This window comes from Pteropus alecto, unplaced genomic scaffold, assembly GCF_000325575.1.
Source record: "Pteropus alecto unplaced genomic scaffold, ASM32557v1 scaffold202, whole genome shotgun sequence".
Taxonomy (NCBI): domain Eukaryota; kingdom Metazoa; phylum Chordata; class Mammalia; order Chiroptera; family Pteropodidae; genus Pteropus; species Pteropus alecto.
Genome location: NW_006432451.1, coordinates 2,668,391 through 2,693,869, shown reverse-complemented (window position 1 = coordinate 2,693,869; position 25,479 = coordinate 2,668,391). Strand labels below are relative to the sequence as shown.

Here is a 25,479-nt window from a genome sequence, read left to right as displayed (position 1 = left end):
ACAGTATAACAGAAAGTAGAGTGTGTTATTTTCCCCCTAAAAGAGTCAAGTTTAAGGAAAACATTTATTGTGGGAGAGTAATCCTCTCACTGCATCTGAAAGCACAGTTACTCCTCCCTGTTTGTCCTTGTGTCATTTAGATGTCAGTGTTTATACTGTAAGGAGACTCTGACTAGCTAAACAAGAGTAACATACAAATCCAAGTGCAGCTGAAGCCGTTGTCTTTAACTGGTGATCTTAAGCTGTTGACAAAACCTCAGATGCCTCTTGCCCTGGCCTCTATCATTAAAGATATAAAAATGTGAGTGTCCATGTGAAGATCTCACAAATGCTATGCTCCTTTGGCTGGTGGAAGTGCAGGGCATACTCAGGCACCTCACTTATAGTTCAGAATTGGAAAGATCCACAATGTTGGATGCAATATTCAAAGCCTCACAAGTAAGGATGCTTTTTCTAGTGCCTTCGAGTTAACACTCCCCTCAAGCTTGCCCTCAGTAAATGATTCACCTATGAGAAGTCCAGATATAACTTTTTAGCTTGGTACTGTTTCTCACTGCATAACTCTTCATGTGTTGGAAATCCTTGCTGCTTTAGGATAGTTGATAAAGCATGAGACCCATGCAGTTAAAATAAGAACCAAGGAACTGGGGGCTCCTTGAGATTGTAAAACTGACCTGAGGCTCAGATATGGACTGTCTGGCAGGGGTACCTGAGACCAGAGCTCTTCTCTCTATCTGAGATCATACTCTTAACCTAGGAAGTACTGTCCCAAGCCCATAGAAACAGGTGGAAAGGCAGCCCCCCTGCTTAGCTACCACTCCAGCTGGACCCACTCTTCTGACCTTTGTGGGGGACACACATGTTAAAGCCAGCATGTCCTCAGGTTTCATATAGATTTGCTGTTGCCTCATGCTCAGCTTGATCACCTTTCCATATGATACTTCAGAATGGCATCCATGAATTGTGAAGCTAAGTTTTCAGATATGGTTTTGCTACAAACCTGTGACATCATGGAATCTATCCTATCAGCGCTGGAATAGCTATGCTTCACGAATAGAGAATCAGATTTTCCTGTAGCCAACAAAAGGAGTGCAGAGCATATGTTAGACTTTTTTTTTTTTTGATTCATTTATTTTTATTTATTTTACACAGGTAATACATTCATGAAGTTAAGGGTTTTTCTTAAGTATAAAAGATAGACAGTGAAAAGTCACCCTTTCATCACTTTGCCCTAGTCATTCAGTTCTCTTTCCCCAGGCAACCCTAGTTAGTAATTTAACTATATTTCCACAGGTTTTTTTTAATGTCCATGGCAACATATAATATGTAAGGAGCTTCCTCATTTATTTATGTCTACATAGTAGGGAAGTTCTGTCTTGATAGGCATTTGTTCTTTTTCTAATTTTTTGCTATTATTACAGAGATGCCATGAAATAACCTTGGACATGTACCATGTTTCACATATGTATGTCTACCTGTAGACTAGACATGAAATTGGTGGGTCAGACAGTATGTATATTGATAATTTTGATTGATACTTCCAAATTGCCCAACTTGGGCTTTTACCAATGTGTACTCTCACAGACAGTGTAACCCTGTTCCTGTTTCCCTCATAATGGACATTGCTTTGAGTTAAGAAATGCACATTACCTAGAGATCGAGGTAAGATACTGAATCATGGGGCCCCATGTGACACTATTCACAAGATACACAAAACACAACAGCCTAGTTTGAAAAATATTGCAAAAGAGGTAACTAGACCTCTGGTAGTTAGAAGAAAGGAAGAAAAATCCTAGAGGAAAAGGTTTCCTACCTCAGTACTTAAGATTGGCATAAATTACAAGAGGAATAAGATACTTTTCTTTACAGGATCTAGGAGGAATGAGGTGCATGTAGCCGTAGGAAAGCTGTGGGGAGAATGAAGGAAACCCTTGGACAGAGAAGTTGACAACTAAGCAAATTAGTGTCCACTGGAGCTAGATGCTGGGATCTTTTCATTTCAGCGACTTTATTTTTTAAAAGATTTAGCGCAACTGTACATTTCTTTTTGGCCTCTTTTGCCCTCATCTCACTTGGAGAGAAGGTTTCTATGAGCTGGAACTGGGTAAATGTTCAACTTTATGATTTTTTTCACTTAGCATTAATTTGTTAACCCTCCTCCATTAATCCAGATGGTCTTCATGATTCTTGTCTAAAACATTTAAACAAGCATCCTCATGCAAATAGCTCTTGTTTTCTGTGTATTTTTTGTGTGTGTGAGATGAATTATGAAGATGGGGTGATTAGATCTCAGATCCTGAACCTTTCCCAGTGAGGTTAAGCATGGACAGATTGTTCTCTGGAGAGCCCAGAGCTATCTCTAGTGCTATCAACAATATACTCTTTTTTTTTTTTTTTAGTTTCAAGTATACAGTACATTGGTTAGACATTTATATAGTTTATGAAACGATTCCCCCCTTGATTACTCTGTCTTCCCTCTGGCTCGACATATAGCCATTACATTACTGCTGACTGCATTCGCCATGCCATGCTCCCTATCCCCATGACCCTCTATCAACTACTAATTTGTACTTCCTTAACCCTTCACTGCTTTCTCCCAGCACTCCCACCTCCCTCCCCTCTGTTCATCACCAAATTGTCCTCTATATTTGTGAGTCTGTTTTTGATTAGTTTTTCTTTTTGTTCCTTAGATTCCGCACATAAATGAAATCATGTGGTATTTATCTTTTTCTGTCTGATTTATTTCACTCAGTATCATAACCTATAGGTCCATCCATGTCATTGCAAATGGTAGGATTTCACCAAAACAATAATTCATAAAGATCTGTGCACCCCAGTATTCATGGCAGCACAATTTACAATAGCCAAGATATGGAAGCAACCTAAATGCCCATCAACAGACGATTGGATAAAGAAGTTATGGTTCATATATACAATGGAATATTACTCAGCCATTAAAAAACAATGTACTCTCATGCCTGCCTCCTGGTTTTGCCAACATTGATGGTTGGATTTTTAAATTATTATTATTAATAGACTTTATTTCTTAGAGCTGTTTTAGATTTACAGAAAAATTAGACAAAGTACAAAGTGTTCCTATATACTTTTCTCCACACGCTGTTCCCAGTCCCCCTATTACAGGCATACCTTGGAAATATTCCAGGTTCAGTTACAGAGCAGCACAATAAAGCAAATATCGCAATAAAGTGAGTCACACAAAGTTATTGGTTTCCCAGTGCATATAAAGTTATATTTGCACTATATTGTAGTCTATTAAGTGTGCAGTAGTCTTGTCTAAAAAAACAGTGTGCATAACTTTTATTACTAAAAAATGCTAACCATCTGAGCCTTCAGCAAGTCGTAAACTTTTTGCTGGTGGTGGTCTTGACTCTATGTTGATGGCTATTGACTGATCAGGGTGGTATTTGCAGAAAGTTGGGGTAACTGTGGCAATTCCCTAAAATAAGACAATTACGTTTGCAGCATTGATTGACTCTTCCTTTCACGAATGATTTCTCTGTAGCATGCAATGCTGTTTGATAGCATTTTGCCCATCAAACTTTCAGAATTGGAGTCAGTCTTCTCAAATCCTGCTGCTGCTTTGTCAACTAAGTTTATGTAATATCCTTAATTCTTTGTTGTCATTTTAACTTCACCAGGAGTAGAGTCCATCTTAAGAAACCACTTGCTTTGTTCATCTACAAGAAGTAACTCCTCGTTCGTTAAAGTTCTATTCTGAGATTGCAGCAATTCAGTCACATCTTCAGACTTCACTTCTAATTCTAGTTCTCTTGCTATTTTCACCACATCTGCAGTCACTTCCACTGAAGTCTTGAACCCCTCAAAGTCATTCATGAGGGTGGGAATCAGCGTCTTCCAAACTCATGTTAACATTCACTCAGTAAGTTGCCACAAAGCATTAATTTGTAAAATAAAAGAAAAATGCAAAATCTGCAAAGCATAATAAAACAGAGATATACCTATATTAACATCTTGCATTTGTGTTGTGTATTTGCTACAATTAATGAAACAATATCGATGCATTATTAACTAAAGTTTACATTATGGTTCACTCTTTATGTCATATAGTTTGGATTTTGACAAATGCATTATGTCAAGTATGCGCCCTTATGTATCATGCAGAATAGTTTCACTGCCCTAAAAATGCCCTGTGCTCCACCTGTTTATCCCTTCTTCCCTCCCTCTGCACCGTTGGCAACTACTGATATTTTTACTCTCTCTATAGTTTTACCTTTTCCAGAATGTCATATACTTGAACTCATACCATATATAGCCTTTTCAGATTGGCTTCTTTCACTTAGCAAAATGTATTTAAGGTTCTTCCATGTCTTTTCGTGACTTAATAGCTCATTTCTTTTTATCGCTGAATAATATAACATTTTATAGATGTACCAAAGTTTGTTTACTGAAGGACATTTTAGTTGCTTGCCATTTTTGGTAATTATGAATAAAGCTGTGATAAATGTAAATTTTCAACTCATTTGGGTAAACACTTAGGAGTAGGATTATTGGATCATGTGGTAAGAGTATGTTTAGCTTTGTAAGAAACTGCCAAACTGTCTTCCAAAGTATCATTTTGCTGTACCATTTTGCATTCCCACCAGCAATGAATGGAATTCCTGTTGCTCCACATCCTCGCCAGCATTTGGTGGTGTCAGTGTTTTGAATTTTGGGCATTCTAATAGGTGTGTAGGGGTATCTCATTGTCTATTGGATATTAATACGTTTACTTTGATTTTTGGTAATTTGATAAGTACAATGTTATCATGATTATTCTTTCTTTTTTTTTAATTATTCATGAGAATGAACCTTCTTTTGTATTATTTATGTACTATTTGTGTTTTTTGCTTTTGAATTTATATTTTCGCCTTATTCGATATTGTTTTTAGAAGTTTGTATATGTCTGCATGTATTTTTTTACCAAATTTTCTTAAATTGTGGCAAAATGCAAGTAACATAAAATTTACCATCTTAACTATTTTGAAGTATACAATTCAGTTATGTGTATTCTTAATATTATATCTTATTTTCTTTAATATTTTCCCCTAATACTGTTTTTTTCTTCAGATCAACTCTTCTTTTGACTTGATTTTCTTTTGGTTCAAGAGCCTTCTCTTCCAAGTTGAGATCTGGATATTGTTCCATTTTGATGAACTACTGAAATAAATGCAACATTTTTGTCCCGGGGTAATGTTTCTAAATAACTATGATGATCCAATCCCTCCTGATGCTGATGGGATATTTTATTTTCAAATAGCCCTTCTTAAGCCAGTGGTCACCTCAAGCTGAATTCCAGAAACAATTCAGATGTAACTTCATCATATCTGTACTAAATTGCTTGTTGGTGTAAAGTAAATCTGCAGGATAATCCTTCCAAAATGCCTTTATTCTGGACTTTTCTTTTCATGGACAAAAGGGGAGTTTGAAACTCAGCTATGATTGGTTGATAATTTAATTTTTAAGTTATCTGTTTTAATTTAAATTAATTCTTGTTGCAGTAAAGGGGTCTGCATTTTCACTGCTCTTTTGAAATTGAAAATAATTCACTTTGCCTAATTACTCCTTTTTCTGTGACTAATTCAAATCTATAAAATTATAGTAGCCAAATAGGAACCATACTAAAAAGTGATTTGGGCTTTTAACATCATTGTGCCTTTGGCAGGAGATGTTTAGCTGATGTTGTAAATGTGTGTTAGGTTAATGCAAGTTTCTGTTATTAATTTTCTGTTTTCTCTTTAGTGTTTGGAAACCCACAGAACCAAGCCTATTTCACTAGAGGTTTTGTGTGTGCATTGAAGTATATTTCTATAATAACAAATACTGAATAATTTTACTACAGCTTTTCCAAATCTGGTTCTAATTTGCCACTTGATTCTCTCAGCCTTCATCCTTCCCAACCTTGTGTCACTTTGTCCTCTCTGAGAAGTTTTCTTTGTTTCCAAATGAGGAATTCTCTGAGTGAAAATTATGTCATTTTTTCCCCCAAAGTTAATGATTCTTCTCTTTCCAAACAATTTTTTTTTTTTTTTCGTCTAAATTACAGTTGCCCTCCAGGCTGGCTGAGACAGAATATAGAAAGCCTTGTTCCAAACATCCAGGGAGTCCTGTGGAATAGTGAGCAGGTGCCTGTAGTCAAGGAGAAGCCCTGCTTTGGTGTGAATCAGGTTAGATCTAAACCATGACAAAGTGGAGAAGCACAAATATATGGCCACTCTTAAGTTTCCTGTCTTTCATATCTCTAATATTTCTGCTTTGAGGAGGTAATTTAACCACATCTTATTTCATAGATCCAAAGTATCTAAAAAGTTTCTCTAAATGTTATCTTTCCCCAGTAATTATAACTTATGTTTTTACATTGGAAACGCTTTTATATATTATGAAGCCATAGAGCTATTTCCTGCATCAGAGCAAACAATAGGTTAATTTCATTTAAAAATACAACAAACTGGACTTGCTAGTTCTGGGAGTCAGGAGCGCTCCCTTTTCGACCCTATCTTTTGTCATGGCTCTTTTTCCCACCCCTCCCCAGTCTGTCTCACCCCTATACCCAGCTCAGGTCATTGTGGAACAGTTAAACCTTATACCTGCCCGCACTCCTTCTCTGCCCTTTCTCAGAGGACCAGAGGAGTTATAAATCTAAAATGTCAAGTGTAGGCAGGGACTGCTAAGACACAGCAGTCCTGAGGCAGTGACAAGCCTCTTTTTTTGGCTTTGTTAGTTTCACTGTTGTCAGTTTAGTACCAGCATAGGATTCAGAGAAAACCATCAGTTGATGAAAGGGAGAAAAATGGCAATCAGTTACTTGTACATGCTTGGCAGCCACGAAGCACCTTCTTACCACCTGCATTCAGGCTCTGTTGGAAGGCAGCTTCAGAGATCAGGAAAGGTTAGAAAGCAAGAAGAATGGACTGTTTAAAAGGTTTCTATTGTGAGACATAAGGAGGAAAATTGAATATTTAGCCTGGACATGAGAACATGTAAAGGAATGGAAATTTGTTTTCTTTGAGTCTAAGAAGTGTTATTTTGGGAAATGTGTCTACCAGCTATTCCTCTTTCCATTGTGGTCCGGTCAGGAAGGACTGTGTGTAAGTTGCAGTGGGTAAGATGAAAGTTAAACAACCAATATTCAAGTGTTCTGAACACTGACTGGTAAACTGTAAAATGAAGATAATAGTGTTTAGTTATAGAATTCTTGTGAGAATTAAATGAGTAACTGTGTAAATTGCCTAGTACATTGTAGGTTAGCTCTATAGCGGTATTCACTATTAGTGGTAGTAGTATTGGGATAATAATCTTAGTGGAGATGTCAAGTCTAGAGTAGAGCATCCCAACCAGTGTGTCGCAAATGGGCTATAGTTAAGATATTGATCTGCTCAGCCCTTGGGGCTGCCGAAGCTCCAGCGGGTGTTGCTTCTGGCTTCAAGCAGCAACATCCAGTGTGACATACAAATATCCCTCTTTCTGTGTGCCCTGATATGAAAAAGTTTTGGCAGGTAGCAGGTAGGGAGGATCAAGTAGCCAGTCCAAATTTCAAGTACAGGAGAATTCTTTGGATGGATGGCAAAGAGAATCAAGAACCTGGAGCAGAGGCTTCGCAAGTGTGGGCTCTCCAGCTCCAGTAGGTGTCATGCTATGACATGCAGAGGAAGTCTTGCCAGCAGGATGCTTCAGTGTTTCCCTCTTCACATACAAGGACCCTGTGAGTCACTCTGCAAGGATTTGTGGAGAGCCCACAGTGAACCAGAAACGAGGCTGCCGCCCGAAGTCCTGTGTAGGCAACAAATGTTAAAGATAGTGATAAGTTCTGAAGTGAGTGACTCCAGGAGTGTGAGTGCTAGGAAGAGGTAGCACCCAGGGCTGCAGGGACTTAAAAGGGGACCCAGCCTTGCTGCAAAGTGGGTTCTAAGGACGATAGGAAGCCATTGAAGAGTTTTAATCAAGGAAGTGGTAAATTTAGGTTTGTCCTTTTTTTTAAGTCACCCTGACACAATATTACAAAATTAATAAGAAACAGGCAAGAGTTTGAGGACATGCATTAGGAGACTCTTACAGTAGTCAAGAGATGAGAGATACCTAGACTTTTTTTTATTGAAGTATAATTTACATACAATATTACATTAGTTTCAGGTATACAACAATAATGATTGATACTCATATACATTGCAAAATGATCACAATAAATCTAGTTAACATCCGTCACCACACATAATTACAAAGTTTTTTTCTTGTGAGAACTTTAAAAATTTACTCTTAGCAACTTTAAAATATGCAATATAGTAGTATTAACTATGGTCGCCATGCTGTAGATTACATTCCCAAAGCTTATTTATTTTATAACTGGAGATTGTACCTTTTGACTCCCTTTACCCATTTTGCCCACACCCAGTCTCCATCCTCTAGCAATCATCAATCTGTTCTCTGTATCTCTGAACTTGGGTTTGGTTTTTTTGTTTTGGGTTTTGTTTTTAGACTCCACATATGAGATTATACAGTATTTGTCTTTCTCTGTCTGACTTATTTCACTTAGTATAATGCCCTCAAGGTCTCTCGATGTTGTCACAAATGGCAAGATTTCATTTCTTGTCTATGGCTGAATAATATTCCATTGTAATATATATACCACACTTTCTTTATTCATTCATCCTTCAATAGACACTTAGGTTGTTTCCATATCTTGGCTATTGTAAATAATGCGGCAATGAACTTGTGAGTGCATATACTGTTTCGAGTTAGTATTTTCGTTATCTTTGGATAAATACCAAGAAGTGGAATTGCTAGGTCATATGGTAGTTCTATTATTGATTTTTGAGGGACCTCCAAACTATTTTCCATAGTGGCTACACCAATTCACATTCCTACCAACAGTGCACAAGGGTTCCTTTTCTCCACATCCTCGCCAACACTTGTTATTTCTTGTGTTTTTGATAATAACCATTCTAACAGGTATGAGGGGATATATCTTTGTGGTTTTGATTTGCATTTCTCTGATGATTAGGGATGTTGAAATCTTTTCATGTGTCTGTAGGCTATCAGTACGTCTTTTTTGGAAAAATGTCTATTTAGATCCCCTTCCCATTTTTAATCATATTGTTTAATTTTTTTGCTGTTGAATTATATGAGTTCTTTATATATTTTAGATATTAAGCCCTTATTAGATACATGATTCGCAGATTTTTTTCTCCCATTCAGTAGGTTGCCTTTTCATTTTGTTGATGGTTTCCTTTACTGTGCAGAAGTTTTTTAGTATAATGTATTCTCACTTGTTTATTTTTGTTTTTGTTACCTTTGTTTTTGGTGTCAAATTCAAAAAATCATTGCCAAGACTGATGTCAAGTATCATACTGCCTCTGTTTTAGGAGTTTAATGGTTTCAGGTCTTTAATCCATTTCGAGTTAATTTTTGTATGTGATGTAAGATAGTAATGTACCTAGACTTTTGAGGAAAAAGAGGGAATTAAGGAAGACCTCAGTGATTCTGGGTGGCTGGAGGTGCCATCCCCAGGATGGAGAATCCTGGAAATAGAATAGTTCTGGGCATGGGGGATTCAGTTGGGAACTTGTTCTATTTGTGACGTCTGTGCGATGTTCACTGAGAATGGCCAGTAAGGCCAGTGGATGAATAGATCTGAACACAGGAGAGATGTTTGAATAGTCAGAAAGAACCAACAGCAGTGGGGTTGGCTGCCTGCCTTCAACTGGGCTCCCTTCTAAGGGAAGCGAGTTTAAAAGTGGGTTTTGACCAATGAAATCCTAATTTTCAACCAGTTTGGCTAGCATGCTTCTCTTTTACACCCCAGTTTTAGAATTCTTAACTGTGCGTATTTCGAACTCTCTTCGTAAAAACCAACATAGTTCTCTACTTTGAAGAATTTGTCTCTTTTTTTTCTTGTCTACCCCATTCACTCTTTACCCATGTGTCCTTGCAGCAGGAAGAAGCTGTGCAACTCATAATGCAAAACTGTCCATTTTCTCAGATTTGTGACCAAGACAGAAATCTCTGACCTCAGCTGGGGATCTTGGTGCTGGCCAGAAGCCAACTTCATGTCTGAGTGCGCGAGCAGCAGTTTGCCATGGAGAGCTTGGGGCTGCAGACGGTGACCCTCAGTGATGGGACGATGGCCTATGTCCAGCAAGCTGTCAAAGGCGAGTATTTCCAGCGACCTCCAAATCCTGCCCTGTCCCCTAGACTCTGGAGAGGAGTGTCCCCTTCCATGAATATCACCCCCACCCTGCCCTCCCACACACTCGCCACTTCTTGCTTTGCAAGAGAATCTTAAGGTAATTGATGAAAAAGGAACTCTTTAAAATAAAATGCCCTATGGCCTTGCCACCTTGAACAAGCCTGATGCCATCTGATCTCGGAAGCTAAGCAGGGTCGGGCCTGGTTAGTACTTGGATGGGAGACCATGTAGGAAGACCAGGTGCTGTAGGCATTTAAAAATAAAAAATAAGGGATTGTAAGATGATAAGGTCCTTGCAATCTGTGAGGTCAACCAAGGGTTGCCTCACCTAAAAAAATAAAATAATCAAATAAAATAAAATGCCATCTAAGCAGGCTAGAAAATCAGACTAGCCCAGCTTTAGGAGCCAAGATCTCTAAGAGGCAGAATTTCTTACATGTGAGGAATTCCTTACATACTGAGTAGTTTATAAATATTTTTGGAATAGATGAATACAGTGCTGGCTATGACTTCCTGCTTTTCACATACTCCCAGTCCAGTTTCTTAATGCTTTCCAGAACAGTTCATCTTAATTCAAGCAACTTTAATCACTCAAACTATCTACTAAGCATCTACCATGTACGAGGTACTCTTCTCGGTTCAGAAAGGGACACCCAAGCATAGACCTCATGCCTTAGGCCTCACTAAGTTGGCCAGAAATAAAAATACATGGCATACAGTTAAATTTGAATTGCAGATAAACAATAATTTTGTAGTAGAAGTATATCCCAAATATACTTCATGGGATAGACATGTGTAAACATGAGAATAAATGCTAAAAATACTGAAATAATAACACTAAGTACTAAAAAAATACATTGTATATCTGAAATTTGATTCTCAAGGAACTTAAAATTGAAGTGGGTATGGCATTAGAACAGAATGTTGTTGAAGGGCAAGGCCTTTGGGTCAGGAACACTTAACCTTCACCACCGGCTCCTTTCTCTCCAGCATTCTCAGGACTGCCAGATGATATGGGTGTCTTCCTTGTACAGCACTGGGTAAACACTGCCTCATTCCTACTTATTTTGCCTTTTCTGGACTCTGTGAGCACTGCTCATGACTGCATTACCATTGCAATATTGCCCTCCCTCATTTCAGCACATTGTCAAAATGTATTTCAGTTCCCAAGTTTACAGATAATTTGTTTGTTGATTTCATTAAATTGTTTCCTGATGATGACAAAGAAGCCCCTTAATCTCATCAGTGTGGGGGTTGCCATCTGGAAAGGTTTCTTGTCAAAAACTATGATGTGTGGGTCTGGCTGGCTTAGTTTTCTTGAATGAAACCTCTAGAATACTTTTGAAGCCCCAAACCCTCTGTCTGCACACTTCCTATCACAGGCCTTGCCCCTCTGCTACAGTCTCAGTGGGATGTAAGAATTTAGGAACTATATAGATAGGGTTGTGTTTATTCCATGGACCCAGTTATTTCTCATGCTTCAGTCTTCTGCTATGAATTAATGGTTGAATGAGTAAGTAAAAGGCAAGTGGCCACACTTGGCCTGAGAAAGTCACATTCTTTTCTTATGTCTGGATCTCTTTGCCTCCCGCACCTCCTTGTTTATATCTTACTTTCATCACTCTTCCTGGCTCCATTCTCTGCCTCTTCCATGGTGCTGCAGATTTCACACAACAGGGTAGAGCTGATGCAGAACTGCACTGTCCCGAAGGGCTTTCTCTCTGATGAGCTCCTCTGGGCATTTCATCTCTGTCAGCAGGCAGCTCTGTCCGGGCCCAGCTGAGCCAGCCAGCAGGAAGCCCTAAAATTTTATGAGATTTGTCTATAATTAGGGTGAGCATAAAACATGTCATTCAAACCTGACACTTTTGAAAGTGGAAGAGTGTGCTATGAGTGAATGCACTGGGATAGTTCCAGACAAACAGGAACGTATGGTCGCCTCTCTGTAATGGGATATGAGGGCCATGTCAGTCAGCTCTTCTCCCCTCCCACCCCATCCCGCTCTTTGTAGTCTCTGGTTGTTACAGGAAATTCTAGTCTAAAATTTTTCCTTAGCCAATATTACACATTTCAAAATATATTTTAAATTAACATGTAAATTATATAGGTTAAATATATATTTATATTTGTAAAATATATGTAGTGTGCTCAGTATGGATTTACTGTAAGATCAAGGATTGTATTGGAAATACAGAGGTGTAAATAAAAGTTCATGATGGTTCTACACTAAAAAAAAATTTTTTCTCAAATAACTCTTCTCAGCATTTTGTTTTCTGCCTTAAAGCAACATCTACTCTGCTAACAGGGGCTTTCCTGATGCTTTCAGAACTCCCAAGTAACTGGTGCCCCTACCAGGACAGATAAGGCGTTAAAATGCAGAGTCGCCTGCTACTCACTGGGTAGGAAAGAAAAGAGGGGGTCTCTCTCCCCTCATTTCAACTGCCTTTCTTTCCTACTTCTTACTTTTGTCTCCTTCTTACCTGCCTTCAACTGGGTTGTAGAACTGTTAATTACCGACCCAAGAAGACTCAGTTTGGGGACAAGTTTGGGAATTCCTCTGAGGGAGAGACATCAACAGAGTTGGGCCGGAAGTAACTGCCTGGTCCTTTACCCACATCATAAGAGCTCAAATTCCTAAACCTGAAACTTGAAAAGAATGAACAAAATATTGTTATTAACTCTTCAATCTCCCTTTCCTTCTTTCCTTTCTCACTTTCTTTCCGCATTCACTCTTCTCAAACTCACGGGACACAGGGAGGGACCTATCTAATTCTAAGTCTAAATTTAAGAACCTTTTGCTCTTAGAAGGGCTTTCCAGTAAAGATGAGATAAAGGAAGGATAATATCTTAAGTCTGGAGTCTTGTTAATTTTTATGGTGCTTGTTTTATTGCCTTAGGTGAGTCAGTTTTTTATTGGAAAACTGAAATAAAAATGTCAGTGATCAATGGAGGAAACATTACTCATCAGTAGCAGTGGAACAAGACCCAGATGGACGCATAATACCGTAGTAGTCACATTCACCTTGTTCCCTAATGCTTTACTTTCTGTTTCTTCTAATATGCAAATTAGGCATATAAGAAAAGCTAAAGTTTATTGAGGGCTGATCACATACCGGGCACTGTTTTGAGTGTTTTATATTCATTAACTCATTTAACCCCTATAGCAACCCACTGAAGAAGTCACAATTTTTTATTTTTTACGCCTACAGCACCTGGTCTTCCTTGGTGGTCTCCCATCCAAGCCCAACCCTGCTTAGCTTCCGAGATCAGACGTGAAGACACAATTTTTAATCCTCATTTTAAGAAGAGGAAGCTAAGGCACGACAAGGTTAAATAAGCTCTCCAATATCACACAGCCAGTAAGAGGTAGAGCTGAAATTCAAACCGAGGGGCCTGGACTGGTTCCAGAGCTTCTGTCCACTAAGCTTTACTGCCTCATCAGAGGGTCTAGGTCTTGACATACTGCCAAGTCAGAGATAAGGGAATGTATTTTGATTTTTGAATTTTGACCCATTGGGGCCTTTTCAGGTTTCAGGGCATCCTTTGTTCTCCATTTAGTTCAGTCTCAGCAACTTACTGTTAGGTTGGACGTCCCCCTTTTGCTGGGCATGAGTAGAATAATAAACGAAGTTGCTCCTCCTGTAAGTAACAGGAAGGGAATCTGTTGGGAGCTGTAGGGTTCCTCATGACAGGATGTCTTTACCCCCTGTACCTCTGAAGCACAGGCCTCAGGAGGCACAGAGTGAGGTAATATGGAGAATGCCACCTGTATTTAAGCACGCAGACATGATACCTGTGTCTCAGATGGGCCGCTGCTAAAAACAGGCAGGTGTTTTTAGTCCGTTGTGGGCCTGGCCCACTTTTCTTTATTTTCACCTCCATAGGAGAGAAGCTGCTTGAAGGGCAAGTAATCCAGCTTGAGGATGGGACCACCGCATACATTCACCAAGTGACAGTGCAGAAAGGTGAGAGCACTCCGAGACACCCCTGCTTCATGGAGGGAGGCCAGGCATTCCCCACTGAGGGACCCCGCCCTGGCACCAAGCTCCAGAGAAAGGCAGGCATTGCTCTCATTACAGAACCACTTTCCTTTGAGGACGGACAGCCTGTGCAGCTAGAAGATGGCAGCATGGCCTACATACATCGCACACCCAAAGGTGGGGTCATAGTCATCATAACTGGCAAGAAGGAAGGGAGACAGAACAAGCAGAGGTTGGGGCACAGAATAATGTACCCTGGGAGTTGGGGTGTAGACGTGGGAGCTGTGGTCCCCAACCTCACCTAGGTTAGCAGTCTCGCCTACCTTCCCTGATGTGTACCACTGGAGCAGCTATTTGTGCCCCCAGGAGGCTGGGCCTTGGGAGTCAATAGCATGGGCCTTGATTGCAGCTTTGGTACCAGCACAATCACAAAGTCTTAGGGCCTTAAATAGGATCTGAGGATGTCATCCAAGATGAGGAGTAAAAAATTTACTAACACTTAAGAACAAAGCACCTACTAAAGAATAACTGTTCCTTTAACAAGTAGTATCTTAAGCAACTACTCGTGTGTGCCAGGCATATGTGTGCTCGGTGTGGCATCTACAAGAGAACAAAGTCAGATACAGTCTCTGTTCTCCTAGAATCTAGAGGGAGAAATACAAGTGAAGCGAATCATCACTGATGAACTGACCATTACAAACAGGGATAAAGCTCAGGGAGGGCATCTCTAAGGAAGTACCCGTGAGTTGAAAGCTGAAGAATGAAGTGGACTTAGCTAGAAGAAGGGTGGCAGGGAGCATTCAGTACCACAGACAGAAGGAACAGCATGTATGTGCCCAGAGACAGGGGAGAAAGGATGGCAAGTTCTGGAACTGCTAGGGGCTAGGGTACTGGGAATGAGGGCAGAATAGGTAAGATGAAGCCAGGTAGAGGTAGGGGCCAGAGTGCTTGGGGTGTGAATGTTAGATCTTTATTCCGAGACCAATGGGAAGCAGTTGAACTGTTTCAGTCCTCAGGTAACATGATCACAGTTGTGTCCTGCAGAGATCCCTCTGGATCTTGTGCTGCCTAGAGGGTGGTAGAAGGGATAAGGGAACACCAGTTAGGAGGTTCTTGTGCTCATCTAAGCCAAGATAATGATGGTCCACTCAGATCCTCAAGGAGCTTTTGAGTTCCCAGTCGGTGCTCCAGAGGAGACCTTATCCTTTGGAGAGGTGGCCCCAGAAGGAATGCTAGCCAGAGTGAATCACCATGGTGAGGGACCAGGAGAAACCTGATGCTGAAACCCTCAGTATATGTACCTCTTCTTACTTTAAAGCCAGGGTCCAACCCTATCTCTTGCCCTTGTGTCACATTTGGACTAACTGCGTGTTCCCGCAGAGGGCTATGACCCTAGCGCCCTGGAAGCCGTCCAGCTGGAAGATGGCTCCACTGCCTACATTCATCACCCCGTGGCTGTGCCGTCGGACAGCACCATTCTGGCTGTGCAGACAGAGGTGGGCTTGGAGGATCTAGCCACAGAAGATGAGGGCTTCAGCACAGACACAGTGGTGGCCCTGGAACAGTATGCCAGCAAGGTGAGCTCACAGAGCCTTATGGTGCCTGTCAGCTGTCTTGGCCCTGCCAAAACTACCACCTCTATAGAGGACAAGACTGTCCTGCACTTGGGCATGGCCTGAGCTACTTCCTTTGCCCATATACCCTGGCTTCCCAGTCATCATCATCCAGGGCGTGCATTGTAGCCTGGCTGGAGCGTTGACAGCTCTTTACACTCACCCTTGTTTATACTGTCTCTGCAAGGGGAAGGCAGCTGTAAGAAACAGTGACATTCATACAGTGGGATTTTGGAAATTTAGGCCTAGCTTCACTTTGGCTGTTGTAATAATCCTCTGTACTCTGAGAAAGCCCTTGCCAGTGACTTTTATTAGTTTTCCAGTTCTCTAAGGTCAGATATTTTTGTACTTTTTTCTTCTCTGCAACTCATTTAATTATTTGAGGGAAATAACCTCAGTAGGCAGTGATGAGGGCAGATGGCAACAGAGCAGCTTGGATTCTTGGAACACAAGGCCTGCACAGTAGCTCAGCTACAAAGGAAAAGGATCCCAGTTCTCCAAATGTCAGTCAGTCCATGTTCTCTCTCTGCTGGAACCGTGGTCTTAGCCACATGGGAAATGGTTATGGAGATCTGTGAGCTTTCCAAACTGGCGTGCTCTCTCTCAGGATGAACTACAGAGTCTCTCAGTTTTACCTAAAGATTGGGAGGAATTGTTTATATTTATTTTTTGAGGTTGAACATTTTTGCCTATTGATCTTCATACTTATATTTCTTTTCTCTTCTTAATCATTTTTAAAATTACAGTTAGTGTATAATATATTAGTTTCAGGTATACAATATGGTAATTAAACATTCATATAACTTAGGAAGTGATCACCCCAACAAAGCTAGTACCCATCTGACACCATACATAGTTATTACAGTATTATTGACTATATTCCATATGCTATATTTTACATTCCTATGACAGTTTTGTAACTACTAATTTGTACTTCTTAATCCCTTCCCCTTTTTCATCGCCCCCAACCCCCCTTTCACCTGGCAACCATCAGAATGTTCTTTGTATCTATGAGTTTGTTTCTATTTTATTTTGTTTATTTTGTTCTTTAGATTGTACATGTAAGTGAAATCATATGGCATTTGTCTTTGTCTGACTTAGCACAATACCCTCTAGGGGAGTCCACTCAGCACAATACCCTCTCAGGGAGTTGTTTTTCTAATAAAACTAGTGTGGCTATATCATAGAGAAGAAGAGGAAATCCTTATGTCTTTTCAAAATGAAGCACAAAACTTTACCACAGGCCACTATGGGCTATGCCCATTCCCATTCCCTGAGGTGTATTTTAAAAGGCAAATTGGAGACTCGATGCTATTGGAAAAGACAACTGGGCTTTAAATCATGAGCCCTGAGATCTGTGCTGGCTCTGCCTCTATCTAGTCTAACCTGGGGTAGCCATTCCTCTCCCAGGCATCAGTGAGATGGGACCCGATGATCTCAGAGGTAACTTCCAACCTGGAAGTTCTAGTGCTACTGAGATATGAGAATGAAATCCAAACTCCTGAGTAGGTTAACTCGCTGAGCAGGCCTATCCACCTGTGACCCTCCCCCGCCAACCACCAGCTACTTAAGCGTCCATGAAACTTTGTCAAGCTGCTTGACCCCCTGACCTGGAACTGACTAGGCAGAACTTTCCATGAATTTGGCTTCACACCTTGGTCCCCTACCCCACTGTGACTTCCGGAGTTCTGTTTCAGGAGCTTCTAGGAAGTCCAAAATGTTCCAGAAACAAAGACTAAGGGACAGTCTCAGCACAATCTCAGGAAAGAATAAAAACAGTAAGGGCTCCCTGAAGCCAGAAGCTGGCGTGAAATGGGTGGCTCTAGCAGTGTTCCCGGGAGAGATGAAAGGGAAAGACTTGTCAGTTGGTTGGGCACTGTAATTAGAGCTGAGACTTCTGGTGGGGACCTGCAGGCCCCTGCCCTGAGCGCTTTTGCAGTTTGCTGGTTGTGGCCACCTCACACTGGTGAGCTCTAGGTGAGCTTATCCCTACACCAAGCCCCCTTGTCAATGCCCCTTCTGAACAGGTTTCTCACAGAGAGGACGAGATCCACTCCCATCAGAGGAGAGAGGTGTCCAGAGTTGCGGCCTCCTAGGAGTGTGTGGTCATAAGTGGGGTTGCTGGCTCCAAGCCTAGCTCAGGTGTGGCCATTTAGACCACCCCCTCCCCTAGCTGCTTAGGAGATGCCCTTTCTTCTATAGCTGTCACAACCCCATGACATTTAGTCCTCCCTCTATCCATTAGAGATTGGTGGTAACTTCACATGCCAACCCTATTTCTTTCTGCAATGTGCCCATTGTCTGTTCCCTGTGTCTGGATCTGTCACCCCAGGTTGCCCTTCTCCTCCTGGCAGTTTAACCATGCTTATTGGGTCTGAAGCTGCCCTGGGTAGGCCCTGTGTCCCACCTCTTCCCTCCCTTCACTGGGGAGAATACACATAGAGACCTCAAGATTTTTTCCTCAGGTTCTGCACGACAGCCAGGCTTCCCATAATGGCAAAGGGCAGCAGGTTGGGGACAGAGCATTCCGCTGCGGCTACAAGGGCTGTGGGCGTCTATATACCACTGCTCATCACTTAAAGGTAAGGTTGCCACAGACAGCTTTCAGCCTTTCCATCTTCCTCACCAGCCTGTAATTGTACCTGCCCACTTTTACTGGGGGTCCCTGTCCTCAAGTTGCTCATTGCCTACTGGAGGAAGAGATGAGTATACAGAAATATCAGCACAGGGGGCTGTGACACACATGAAGAGTGCAGAAAAGAAGAGAGCCAGGGAAGGCTCCCTGGAGAAGGTGGCCTCTCAGCTGAAAAAGAAGCAAAATGAAGGAGGTGGCCAATACTGATACTCTGGGCCCTAAACAGAATTGAAGAGCCCATTCATGTCTTTATTCTTCTGAATTACATGATTGCTTGTCCTCACAGGTACATGAAAGAGCTCATACGGGTGACCGTCCATACAGGTGTGATTTCTCCAGCTGTGGGAAGGCATTTGCCACAGGTAATCTACCTGGATGGAGACTGAAGGTGAAATGCTTCCAGTTGATGGCAGAGGTTCTAGATTAGCCTTGGGAACTCCATCTAGGGAACCCAACACCAGGCTGCCCTCCTGGAGAAACTACTATCAGACTGCTCTGACTTGCAGGGCGCTGTCTCTGGAGGAAGCCCCGTTACAGAGGCAAGTGGCAGCATGGTCTAGGCCAGCAGAAGGAGCCGGGGGGATGAGGGGGTGGAGGAAGGTTGGCAGAGAGACCCTCCCTTTTGTGTCAGCTCTGACACCAAACAGCTAGGGGTGTTGGATAGGCCATTGCATCTCTGGGCTTCACTTTCCCTCTGAACCGAAGACCTTTAGCCATGAGTTCTCTAGGTTCCCTCTCACACTCTTGTTCCAGAATGGCACCAGCTGCCCCTGGAGAGGGAAGGAGGGCAGAATAGGCTTTCCATCCCCTCTCAACTGGCCAGGTAGGGATGGGATAGAGGCAAATACAGGCTTCTTGTGCCAAAGGAGATCGAGCCTCACAGAACACACCTTAAAATGGAGAGCTTCTGAATTAGGAAGATGAGATGGTAGAGGATGAGGCCCCACTGAGTGCTGCCCTCTCACACACGTACAGGATATGGGCTGAAGAGTCATGTGCGTACCCACACTGGTGAGAAGCCATACAAGTGCCCAGAGGAGCTGTGCAGCAAGGCCTTCAAGACCTCAGGAGACCTGCAGAAACATGTCCGGACTCACACTGGTTGGTTGGGCCCTGCCCTCCCTGCCCTGTTCATACTTGAATCTGGAGCCTCCTGCTGTCCTTGCTTCTTGCTCCGCATGACCCCACTTCCTGAGCCACATCCCATCTCCACAGGTGAACGTCCATTCCGGTGCCCTTTTGAGGGCTGTGGCCGCTCCTTCACCACATCTAATATCCGCAAGGTACATGTGCGCACCCACACAGGCGAGCGGCCCTACACCTGCCCTGAGCCCCACTGTGGCCGCGGCTTCACCAGTGCCACCAACTATAAGAATCACGTCCGCATCCACACAGGTGGGCCAGCTGGCATGCAAAGACCACCCCCTCTGAAGACCCAGCCCCCTCTACTGTAGGCTTCTGACCTGAGACACGTTCTCTACTCCTAGCCCAGAGCTCTTCTCTGCTGACTGTTCCAGGCTGGTCCATGGGCAGGGCTAGGGGGCTTCTGTGGTTACAGCCATGTCCTCAGAACCATTGTTTCACTTGCAATGCCCAGTTCCTCCATTTCCAGTTAGCTTCTCTCTGACAGATGCTGCCAGCTCTCTTAGGTCCCTGCCACCTCTCTACATCCACTCTGAATTCTTCAGCTGAGCTCCCAGGAAAAGGCCAGGGTCAGGCATGATATGGGGAAAAAAGCAGAGTGAAATATCACCTTTGGCTCTTAGCTTCATCCACTGTCCTATCCGTATGACTCCTGGGTATCCTCACCCTCCCGAGTTTTAGGTCCCTCGTCCAGCCTTCTGTGTCATCTCTCAGCCGCGTGTGTCCCCTCGCTCTCCCATGGTGCCTAACATGTCATTCATCCCTCTCTATCTCCTACCTCTTCTGTTCAAGACCCTTGAAACTTATAAGCCCCCAGCACTGCCCCCGAGTCCCTTCACTAGCTCCAGCTTTGCCCTGTCCCTCCATTTTCTCTCTACTTTGTTTCTGGGCTCAATGGGCCCAAACTCACATCCCCTGTGTTCTACTGGCCATCTTCCCCAAGTCTGTCCATTCAGAGTTCCAGATCTTAGTCCCTTCCCCGCCCCCCACTCTCCCTTCACCAGCTGTGCCCTCCACCCCTGTCCCCTTAGTTTCCCCCTTGCCAGCCCCAGTTCCTACCCCCCTCACAGCCCAGTGTCCCCAGGGGAGAAGCCATACGTTTGCACGGTGCCAGGCTGTGGAAAGCGCTTCACCGAGTACTCAAGCCTGTATAAGCACCATGTGGTGCACACACACTGCAAGCCCTACACCTGCAGTACCTGCGGCAAGACCTACCGGCAGACCTCCACCCTGGCCATGCACAAGCGCAGCGCCCACGGCGAGCTGGAGGCCACCGAGGAGAGCGAGCAGGCCCTTTATGAGCAACAGCAGCTCGAGGGTGAGGGGCATGGGCAGGAGGTGAGAGGGGACAAGCCAGGCCGCCCTGTGGCCGTCCAGTGGCAGGTGTCAGCCTGGGCTCTCCTCTCCCAGCCGCCTCTGCAGCTGAGGAGAGCCCACCACCCAAACAACCCCGGATTGCTTACCTTTCGGACGTGAAAGAAGAGGGTGATGACATCCCAGCCCAAGTGGCCATGGTGACCGAGGAAGACGGGGCCCCCCAGGTGGCTCTGATCACGCAGGATGGTGCCCAGCAGGTACAAACTCTGGTGGTAGGGATGGGGTGGGCTACTCTGGCCACTGGGCCACTCTCCCACTCTCTTGGGAGCCCCAAAGTTCTGACAGCCCCACCTCCACCCAAGATTCTCTTTTTGGCCTTATAGATCTCAGAGAGCTGAGGCTGAGGGTACTAAATCTTGTAATACAGCCCCTCCTTCTCCTCTTGCTTCCAACTCAGTCTCTGGGACTTCTGGAGCACAGTTAGTAGTTTTCCTCTTTACTTAACGGCTGACAGTTCCTGATCATTTGAATAAGACACTTGAATGTCCTCAAGAAAAACATATTGGTATGGGTGCCAGAGCATGGTGTAGGCTCTGAAAGCCCGGGGTTTCTAGCCAGCAGTATAACCTGACCCTTGTTAACACCCTCACTGTCAAGTGTACCTATGTCTTTTGAAGTTGACATGAGGATGTGGTTAGGTGGGGACCCTGAATTGCGTGGAACAGAGCCATGAGGCAAAGTAGTGGTAAATAAAAGTGGTCAGCAGAATTTTTCTAATGTGGCCTCTCTTTGCAACCTAAGACCTGTTTTACTTGCTTATCCCTGACCACCCCCTCCATCCCTGTAACATGGAGCCAATCTTCTAGCTTACCAATAAGCTAACCTGTCTAGGAGAGCAGATATAGTCACCTAGGGGCTTTCAGACACCCTCCACTTCACTCCCAGCTCACCTTCTTCCTTCCTGTCAGCAGGTCAGCCTGTCCCCGGAAGACCTGCAGGCCCTGGGGAGTGCCATCAGTATGGTGACCCAGCATGGCAACACCACTCTCACCATCCCCACTCATGATGATGACCTTGCCACGTCTGGCACACATACAGTCACCATGGTCAGCGCCGATGGCACCCAGACGCAGCCCGTATGATCAGGCAGTCTGCTTGGGGTTGCTTGTTCTCTTGTCCTTCTTTCTCGAGGGGTAGACATTAACGTGCAGGCTAAACTAGTCAAGCTTTCTTATAAGGACTAAGATTCCCCTACAAAAAAGGGTCTTCCTTTCAGCTCCTCTGGGCCATCAGCCACTCTCCTGTTGAAAGACATTTCACTGGAGGTCAAGAGACAGTTTCTAAATCTTGAACTACTCCTTACTTGCTTTGCTACCACAGGCAAGTCACTTTTCGTGGACTTCATTCAGTCCATTTTCAAATGAAGGGATTAAATGATCTCTGGGGCCTTTTACAGCTCTGTCCTGTAATTGAAAATCCCTAAATTAAGTTGGCTGTAAGAAAAACACAGCCTCACTTACCTCTGAGCCTCAAGCTAATTAATCTGACCCAAAATGGTTTTATCATTCACTTCTGGGCTGTTTCTAACCTCTTTGCTTGGAGAGATTTTTGTTTGGATTGGGGGGAGGGGAAATAATGTTAGTGAGTTGGAAAACCTCATTGTGTCTATTTCAGGTCACAATCATTACTTCTGGGGCTGTGGTGGCTGACGACTCAAGTGTAGCATCCCTTCATCAACAGGTGGCACTGTTGGCCACAGCCAACGGAACGCACATTGCTGTACAGGTGGGTAGAGGTCTGGGAGGGTCCCAGGGCCACAGAAAATAACCAGGAGGGGAGGGAAATGAAGTAGAGATCTTGAAGAGAAGGGTATCTGGTTCAAAAAGAGCTCATTTCAGAGGACAAATCCTTTCTCTCTAAATCCACATACTTGTCTCAGGTTCTTTCTTGACTGAAGCAGAGTGGTGAAGCCCCTTCTAGCCTTCAGAATAATTTTGATGGCAATCTAAGCCCTCCATCTCATCATATCTCCATTTCTTCATCAGGAAAATAAGGAGACTAAAGTAGATGATTACTAAGGTCCTCTCCAACCAGTCATTCCCTTCGGTGAAGTCATTCCTTTCTCTGACCCTGAATCATCTGTGGCTCCCATACCTAGCCAATAGGACTCTATTAGGGAACTTTCTATTTATTGGGGCCCAGTGTGTGGCTCTGGGTGGATGGAGAGGATTCAAAAAAGCAGGCTACAAACTACTACCCCCAGAATCAAGGAGAAGGGGTCTCACTCTTCTTTCTCCATCCCCTTCTTCACAGCTGGAGGAACAGCAGACCTTAGAGGAAGCCATCAACGTGGCCACTGCTGCCATGCAGCAAGGGACTGTGACCTTGGAGACCACAGAGTCAGAGAGCCACTGCTGAGCCCGGGAGGGCGGGATCCCATACATGTTGGAGGAGGTGCCATGCTGCACAGTCATCCTTGCCTTCAAGGGCCCAAGCTGTAGCTGCCATGTGGAAGGTGGCCAGATAGGTCTCCAGAGCAAGAAGGCAGCAAGAAAATGGCCTAACTGAAGAGGACTGGGGCCCTGCTCAAGAGGAGGGCTAGACAGCTGGAATTGGGAGTGTGTCAACCTCAGGAGCTAAGGAGAATGAGTTTGATCACCAGGCTCCACTTGGGCATCCTCCCCTCAAAATCAGCAGGGCGCTCACTCTCCTCCCTGCAGAGAATACGCTTCCTGCCCTCAGTCCATTCCCCTTCTCAGGTGGTAATTGAGGTTCTAAGGGGACTGGTCCTCCACTCTGACTGGCCACTGCCCACCAGGGGAGAAGGCAGACAGGTCTTCAGCCCAGTAGGGGCAGAGCAGGCCCAGCTCTGCCCCTCCCAGCAATAACCACCTCCCCAAAGGCCAGCTGTGATGCCTGGCCACTTGGCAGCAGGGACTTCCTGCTACCAGAATTGCTCAGGGGACTGTGGCTGGAGAAAAGGTGCCCAGCCCCCCCCCCACCCCCAGCTGCCCCCAACTCCTCTGGCAGAGAGGCAGGGAGCAGCCTTGTACATACTGGGGATTGGGTGTTTGGTTTTTTTTTAAATTGCATTTTGATAATTTTTTTCCTGCTCTGGGCAGTGGTGGAAAACGGGTGAATGAGTATTTAATAAAAGTTCCAAGTTTCCACCTGGGTCCCTCCCCTCATCCTTTCATTTTGGGCCCTAGTGGCAGGGCTGGTCAAACCAGGCTCTTAGCTCTGTATCCACTGAGCCTCAGTGCTGGGCTGGTGAGACTGCCCTCCCAGGGGCACAGGTGAGAGGAAGCCCAGGTATAAGGTAAGCTTTGAGGAGCTGCTAGTGGCTTCCTGCCCACAGCTAAGCAGGTGGGCTCCAAGGTGACCAAACAGGACCAGTGTGACCACTGCTTCCAGGCTCTGGTTAGATCTCAGGCATCAGGATGGTTAGGCTGAAGGAACTCTTTTTGTATCTTATGTTACATAGTTAAAGTTCCTTCAGACCCAGCCAGTCCCCGCATATACCCTGCACACAGTTACTCCAAGTGGACAAAGTCCCACGTCAGAGTAGGGCAGGTTGTACCTTTGCCCAAGTTACTGAGGGTCTCTGATGGCTCTGTTGCTCTGGTGCTGAAGTACTGGCTCTGGTACCCAGCTCTAGGGCTGCCCACCTAGGTGTCTGGAACCATGCTATGGAATTCCAAAGCCACAGTCAGACCCTACGGAAAAGTGCATGGTAGGACTAGACCAACCCCAGAGGGAGGGAAGGGGTGTCGGGGGAGGGACTTGATGAAAAGGATCTTTGGGTTTGACCCCTCCTGCCTGGGAACATTGCAGAGATTGAAGGGGCCTCTTTTCCTCTCCACTGTGGTGGATGTGCCCTAAGCCCCTTCTTGCCACCCAGGAATGGAACCCTCTCCCACGGCCAAGGCATCCTCTCCTGGGAGCCCTAGCAAGCTCTGGTTTACTCTTGCCACCAGCTCCTTGGAAGCAGAGGGGGCTGGGGCATGCCCCAAGGAAGGGGGTGTCTCAGTTGCCTACCTTTAATATCCATGACCCCTGTTCCTGGGCGGGGGTGCGTCCCAGTGCTGATGGGCATTTGACCTAAAGAAATGGAAGCACCGATATGGAGGCCCCTGAATCCCAAGCTTCCTGCTGCCCCACCACAAGGCTCACCCCTGCGTGCTTCACAAACAGTCTCCAGGTCTTCAAGGCCAGAGTGGGCGATGCTCTGAGGGCCTTTTAGAGCCAAAGCCCAGAGGGTGGAGAGGCAGCAAATCACATGCCAAGTCCGCCTGACCTGGAGAGGTGCCCTGGCCCAGTTCCTCCTCCAGCTTTGTGTTGCTGCTTTTGTTCTCTGCTTGGGAGGAGCCCCACCACCACAGTAATGTTAAATGGCACTAAAAGAAATGCTTTGTCCAGTGCCTACTCTGTGCTTTACATCCATTCTCAGACCTTACAGCTCTACGAGGTGGGTATTTTTCCTACTTTACCAGTGAAAAAACTGCCCAAGGAGGTTGAGTAACTTACCTAGGGCCTCCCACCTGGTAAGCGTGAAATTGAGACAGCAATCCCCTCCCACCCCAACCTAAC

General features: G+C 44.3%; 1 protein-coding gene and 1 pseudogene across 5 annotated transcripts in view; both read left to right on the top strand.

The window, feature by feature from the left end:
• Positions 1-24,059, top strand: part of ZNF76 (zinc finger protein 76) — a 30,555-nt gene extending 6,496 nt beyond the window's left edge. The window contains exons 1-15 of one of the 5 annotated variants that reach the window (XM_025043709.1): positions 5,087-5,208; positions 6,065-6,185; positions 9,995-10,163; positions 14,086-14,166; positions 14,281-14,358; positions 15,562-15,758; positions 18,260-18,376; positions 18,716-18,791; positions 19,405-19,530; positions 19,645-19,824; positions 20,657-20,890; positions 20,983-21,146; positions 21,861-22,025; positions 22,564-22,674; positions 23,203-24,059. In XM_025043709.1, coding sequence (XP_024899477.1) covers positions 10,091-10,163; positions 14,086-14,166; positions 14,281-14,358; positions 15,562-15,758; positions 18,260-18,376; positions 18,716-18,791; positions 19,405-19,530; positions 19,645-19,824; positions 20,657-20,890; positions 20,983-21,146; positions 21,861-22,025; positions 22,564-22,674; positions 23,203-23,307 — 1,707 coding nt within the window. In that variant the 5' untranslated portion in view covers positions 5,087-5,208; positions 6,065-6,185; positions 9,995-10,090 and the 3' untranslated portion in view covers positions 23,308-24,059. Of the gene's footprint in view, positions 1-5,086; positions 5,209-6,064; positions 6,186-9,994; positions 10,164-14,085; positions 14,167-14,280; positions 14,359-15,561; positions 15,759-18,259; positions 18,377-18,715; positions 18,792-19,404; positions 19,531-19,644; positions 19,825-20,656; positions 20,891-20,982; positions 21,147-21,857; positions 22,026-22,563; positions 22,675-23,202 lie in introns of those variants that run through there. The other 4 variants (XM_025043710.1, XM_025043708.1, XM_025043711.1 and 1 more) reach the window with 4 other exon arrangements.
• LOC112476142 lies at positions 10,335-10,453 on the top strand (annotated as a pseudogene).
• Positions 24,060-25,479: the final 1,420 nt, after the last annotated feature.